This window comes from Diuraphis noxia, unplaced genomic scaffold (genome assembly GCF_037042655.1).
Source record: "Diuraphis noxia isolate RWA-SAM2 unplaced genomic scaffold, SU_Dnox_SAM2 contig0004, whole genome shotgun sequence".
NCBI classification, from domain to species: Eukaryota; Metazoa; Arthropoda; class Insecta; order Hemiptera; family Aphididae; genus Diuraphis; species Diuraphis noxia.
Genome location: NW_028301714.1, coordinates 70993518 through 71000337, shown reverse-complemented (window position 1 = coordinate 71000337; position 6820 = coordinate 70993518). Strand labels below are relative to the sequence as shown.

The window sequence follows — 6820 nt, the reverse complement described above, 5'->3', positions numbered from 1 at the left end:
TGCGCCGACATCGACCATAATATTCATATTTCATTTTATTATTTGTTAACCATACTATTGATCTTATAATACACAAATAAATTGGACCACAGAAGTTTTGGTGATTAAAATTTGTCACCTTTATGAGACCTATCGGATGATAGCATAATTTTAATCAACAAAACTCTTATGGTCCAACTTATTTGTATATTATAAAATCAGTGGTTATACTTATACGTAACTGTTAGTAGTATGTTTTGGGGCATTCTGGAGCTCCTCCCCCTTAAATTTTACATGTAAAAGCATAGGCTCCTCTGTATAGGCAATTCGTAGTACATGCTCCTCCCAAGCTCCTCCGAAACCGACAATAATTAAGCAATATAGGCAACCCGCAACATACATAAATTCATCACACGCCGCCAGATCCTACACGTGACCAACACATATTTTTCCCCTTCCCACATTACTTCCCCTTTTATTTCCCCTTATGAAATTTTTTTTAAATATAATATTCTGGTATACTATTATATTGATCCTTTGTGGTATTTTACGTATGAAAATATACACGATACCATATAGGAGACATTAGTCCACAATGACACCACCGCCACCACCGCCGCCACCACCATTGTTCGTTCATGCCACACACACACACACACACACACACACACACACACAAATTCGCACATAGTTACAAGTACACACATTCCATTCTATCCATACCACCCTTTCTCACGCCTTTACCTCATTAACCGTCTACACACCTATAGAGACATGTCTGAGTATTGTCGATGATTACCAGACAAAAAGTAGTGCATTAAGTAAAACGAAGCCAGTCCGTGTATTACCGTCTATGTGTATTGTTGTGTTTTGTCGTCTGAGTTCTAAAGTGTTTTTAAGTGTATTCAAATATTTTACAAATATTATAAAAATTTAATTATTTATTTTTCTTAAGCAAGCGCCGTAGTTCATTTTTCCACCACTAGTTTGATATTAGCTCATGCGTCAATAATTCGCTTAGATAAAACTATTTCACACTGTTATTTAAAGTACAAGATATTTGTCTATAATTCATTACATATCTATTCGTTGAAGAGTCAAGTCGTGTATAGTATTCTTCATTCCTAATCATACCTAATCATGTTCTCGTGTAGTGTATGTGATAAAACATTTACATTGATTAAAAATCTACACAGACATGCCAAGTTGCATGATGTACCTAATAAAATTTCGTGCAGTATATGCTCAGAAATATTCACACGGAGAGATAACCTCATCAGACATAGGAAAGAAAAACATCGTAAGTATTTAACAATTTAATATATTTGTAAACAAGACGACTAAGTGTATCTTAGTAAAACTTAGTTTCATTACACTATCTAAATATAATATTATTTTAAATTATTTAACTATTAATATCATTTCTAGGCTCAAGCATTGTAATTCAACAAGAACCAACCATAACCAAGCGAGAAATTCAAGATTTCTTTAAACCAGCTGAACATATTTACGATTATAATGGTAAATATATCATTCATATGTTTATTCACCTCCTATGATATAACAATAATATAAATATATATATATAATAAAATAATATTATGAACATCTCTCATATATACATATTTACCTACTAGTACTATTATTTCATAGTGTACAATAGTACGTATATATCTAAAATAATCTGATAATATTTCAAATAAACATATTTAAAGTTATAATTAGTTATTACTATTATTACGAACGCCAGCATGTGTAGGTATTACTGCTATAACCGAGAGCTCTATATCATTTTTGTTTTTGCTTTTACATATATAATTTATTTTTTATTTTTTATTTTTTATTTGAATTAAGCCTCGGCAACTATGGCCATTGGCAACAATGGGTTTAACTCTAAAATATTTACATGGTATAAGTTACATATTATATACTATTTATAAGGTTGGACTTAGTAATAAAGGTTATTATTTGTCGTATATTGTCTGGGTGAAGGGCTTCTGACAGGATGTTTGAGATGCCTGCATAATATATTTATATTACATATACATGTATGTAATACTATAGCTTCACAACTATCTCCTTTTATTAATATATATTTTTAAAAATCGTATTTTCTATAATATGTTAAACATATCACTAAAATTTTTTAAATTCCTAATTTTTCTTTATAAAATTTTACTGAAAAAAAAAAAATTTATTTATAGCCATTTTATCTTTACACACATATTTTCTATAATGTTTATCAATACAATAGTAAATTATTTATTTTATTTCAGTTCCTTCGGCTTCAAATCGCAATGATCTTAAGCGTGTACATGAGGAAAATTCGAACGAAGCAGTAAATGCTAAAAAAACACGCATGACTATCGTTAAAACCCCCGGTTTTGTTAAGACTGGTTCATCGCTCTCTAATAAAATCATTTGGTATTATAAGAAAAATACAGATAATTTGAACAACTTCAGCGCATTTTTAGTATCATCGAAAAAAGACTTAATTCAATTACTTAAATCATCGTCGACAAAACATCCAATTAAATTCAACCTGAAACTGGAAGCAACGTACAGCCGGCCAAACGTAGAGAATTCAGCTGAGAACCGTGCGTTTAAAACTTCAGCTAAAGAAATGTTTATGAATACGGATATTGAGTCAATAGTAGAACAAGCGTTCGCAAAATTATTGACCGAAGAAGATGTTTATACATCTAAAGGAAGTGGATTTACTTTGGAAGCCATAGACGGCTTGTTATTAGGTGTATATAAATATACACCTATGGGTGGCTCATCGTTCATTCCGTTACCAAATTACATTAAGAATAAAAAAGCTGTTATCAATCCACAAAACTCAGACCAACAGTGCTTCAAGTGGGCAATCTTATCAAGATACGTTTCGGGTAAGGCCAAAAATCAAGTGGCTGAAAATTATACATCGCTCGAAGATAAATTTAATTTTTCTGGTTTATCATTCCCGACATCTGTGAGAGAAATAAAAACATTTGAAAATAATAACCTGAACACGTCTGTCAATGTATTTGGATTAAAAAAAGAAAATAATAAAATACATATTATTTATCCACTTAAAGTTGTAGATGAAGAAAAAAAAGATCATTTCGATCTCTTACTAATTACCAACGGAGATAAAAGCCACTACACATATATATCAAATTTCTCACGACTAATACGCTCACAGAAAACTGCTCATCATGATAGTATCATTTTTTGCAAACGGTGCTTCACATCATTTGACACTCGACCCCGGAAAAATACGCTATGCGGACAAGCAGCACTTGATCAGCATAAATTGATATGCGGGTCGCATAAACCTATCCTACCTCAGATGCCTGAGCCCGGTTCAATGTTGGAGTTTAGTGCATGGAACAAAACACAACGCCACCCCATAGTTATATATGCTGACTTCGAGGCGCTTCTCGTTAAATGTAACGAGAAAAAAGGAAAAAATACAACTGTAATTCAAAATCACGAGCCTATGAGTTATGGTTTTTTCATAAAGGCAGATGATCACATACCGAAAGAACTGCTTGAAGAATTTGAAATACCAACATCGCCAGTTATATACCGCGGAAGTAATCAAAATAAAGAGGTAGCAAAACATTTTGTACAAAGTATTGTGGAAACAGCAGAAAAAATATACAAACTGCTCAAAACCAACACACCAATTATAATGACACCGGAACAGCGATGCATACATGAATTATGTAAAGCATGTAATTTATGTAAAAAGGAATTTTCCAAAGAAAACCATAAAGTAGCTGATCATTGCCATCTATCGGGAAAATTTAGACAAAGTTTATGTAATTCATGTAATCTCAAGCTTCAACAACCAAATTTTGTACCGGTTTTCTTTCACAATTTAACCAACTATGATGCACACTTTTTGGTAACTGAGCTTGGATATGATACAAACACAATTTCTGTAATACCAAACAGCGAGGAGAAATTTATTTCGTTTTCGAAATATATCAACAACTCCTTCACAATCCGCTTTATAGATACATTTAGATTTATGTCCTCCAGTTTATCAAATTTAGCCAACAATTTAATAACACCAGACTTGGAGAAGTTCAGAGAGACGAGAAAACATTTTCCAATCGAAGACATGCCACTCGTTACTCGTAAAGGTGTTTACCCTTATGAGTATACGGATGGCTGGAGCAAACTGAAGGAAACACATCTGCCGAAGAAAACAGATTTTTACGGTACATTAACAGAAGAACACATTAAGGATGAGGAATATAAATTTGCAAAGACTGTTTGGAACCATTTCAACTGTCATACGCTTGGAGAGTATTCAGATCTGTATCTTAAAATCGACATCATGCTGTTAGCTGATGTGTTCGAGAACTTCCGAGACCTTTGTTTGACAACTTATAGCCTGGACCCGGCGTTCTACTATACTTGTCCAGGCTTTTCTTTTGATGCGATGTTGAAACATACTTCAATGAAGCTCGAACTACTTCATGACTATGATATGTTGCTGATGATCGAAAAAGGTAATGATATAATATTTTATAATATAATGTTATTATTTAATAATATATGATTTATTTTAGGTATACGTGGTGGTCTCACGCAAGCAAGTATGAGATACGCCAAAGCGAACCACAAAAAGACTCCAGATTATGACCAGGCAAATCCAAAATCATGGTTGATATACCAAGACTGTAAGTTTTTTTTTGTAATTTTAATTTATTCAGTTAAATATATTTTTCTTAATTTAAGGCAATAACTTATATGGATGGGCCATGTCACAATACATGCCATACGGTGGGTTCAAATGGGTTGAACCAACACTCGACAAACTGAACAATTTGACTGATACTTCACCCATAGGAAGGATATACGAGGTGGATATATCCTATCCGCGAGAATTACATGATAAACACAACGACTTGCCTTTTCTACCACAGAACGGTATACCTACTGGTTCAAAAGTGAAAAAACTAATGGCAACATTAGAGTCCAAGAAAAATTATATTGTTCACTACCGTAATCTACAGCAAGCTATTAAAAACGGCCTTAAAGTAGATAAAGTAAGCGTTTATTTTACAACAATTCTGCGATGAAGATATTTTTAACATTATAATATTTAAAGGTACATAGAGTCATTGAGTTTAATCAGTCGGAATGGTTGGCTGATTACATCAACCTGAACACTGAGTTACGCAAGAAGGCCACAAATGATTTCGAGAAAGATTTTTTTAAATTAATGAACAATGCAGTATTTGGTATGTTATTATAAATGATCATTTTTCATTTTTCATAACATTTTCTTATGATTTTCCAGGCAAGACGATGGAAAATGTACGCCAACGTATAAAAATTAAGTTAGTATCCAGTGAAAAGTGTTTGCAGAAACTTATAAATAAGTCAACGTTTAAGCACTGTACAACTTATAACGAGAATCTAGCAGCTGTATCGCTAGAGAATAAGGAAATTAAATTTGATAAGCCAATATATATAGGTAACTATTACACACACACACACAAATATAATATTTTAATGTTATTAATTCCAAATTAATTGATTATTTGTTTATTATAGGTTTTGCGGTACTTGAAATAAGTAAAACTCTTATGTATGAGTATCATTACGATGTCATGCAAAAACATTATGGTAAAAAAATAGAACTCATGTATACAGATACAGGTAAATATTTTAAAACCAACTTTATTTTCTTATACTGACTAACATTAAGTTTTTAGATTCACTGGTGTACCATATTATTACGGACGACTTTTACCAGGACTTGGCAAATAACGTCAATTTGCTAGAACGGATGGACACAGCAAATCTCCCGAAAGACCATCCGTGTTACATTGCCGAGAGGAAAAAGATCCCAGGTTTGTTTTCCGACGAGACGGATGGACTCGTTATGACAGAGTTTTGTGCGTTACGGGCAAAATCATACGCATATATTCTACAAGGCAGGGAGAAGATCAAAGCCAAGGGAATCCGTGGGCACGTGGTCAAGAATTACATGACATTCGATGACCATAAGAAGTGCCTGTTTGATGACAGTGATTTAGACGTTTACCATCAAAATGTCTCCATACGTTCATTCAAACACCAGCTCAAGACCATTAAATCCAACAAATTAACTTATAATAACTATGATGATAAGAGGATTATACTCGAAGACAATATACATACCTACGCTCATGGGCATTATAAATTTGTTTGTTAATTGTATTCATAAAAAATATGTATATATGCAGTTTATTTTATAGTAATAAAAGTCTTATATCTTATTTCAAATCTTGTTATTATTTATATTTCCTTTATACATTCATTTGTTTACATTTGAATCAACTTACATTGCAAAGATACATATAGGGTAGAAATTTGAAAGTATGTCACAATGATATTTAATATACATATCATTAAATGTATACGTGTTTGATAAAATAATTAATAATAAAAATGAAACATGCCGAGTTTTTTTTTTTCTTAGTACTAGTCGTTTATATAATTACTAATAATCACATACATATTTTATTAAATTCCATAATATAAATAGACATATTATACAAAAAATATATCATAATTTTGATAAAAGCAATAATAATTGACATACCTAGACAATGTTATCAAATTTGAATAAGTATGTTTTAAATTCATTGAAAACATCCTTATATAATACCCATATTGCTATTAAAAACATGCTCAAATAATTGTATTTTAGTAAATATATCGTAAATAACCTGATAATATTACAAGTATTTTTAAAAAACATACTTAAAGTACTCGAAAAGGTTAGTATTTTGAATTAGTATTAAAAATAATATGATACAATATATTAGATCTATTGAAAAAATATCAGCAT

The 6820-nt window shown here is 31.5% G+C and overlaps 1 protein-coding gene across 2 annotated transcripts; it reads left to right on the top strand.

The window, feature by feature from the left end:
• The first annotated feature begins 688 nt into the window (after positions 1 to 688).
• On the top strand, positions 689 to 6252 carry LOC149056452 (uncharacterized). 2 transcript variants are annotated; one of them, XM_089227157.1, is made up of 9 exons: positions 689 to 1279; positions 1408 to 1500; positions 2256 to 4487; positions 4548 to 4658; positions 4717 to 5027; positions 5090 to 5222; positions 5282 to 5458; positions 5539 to 5643; positions 5700 to 6252. In XM_089227157.1, the coding sequence occupies exons 1-9, from the start codon at positions 1120 to 1122 to the stop codon at positions 6179 to 6181; spliced, it is 3804 nt and encodes a 1267-aa protein (XP_089083283.1). In that variant the 5' UTR covers positions 689 to 1119; the 3' UTR covers positions 6182 to 6252. The 2 variants fall into 2 exon arrangements, with proteins under 2 accessions (XP_089083283.1, XP_089083284.1); XM_089227158.1 differs by having other exon boundaries at positions 690 to 1279; positions 5693 to 5904.
• The last annotated feature ends 568 nt before the right edge of the window (positions 6253 to 6820 follow it).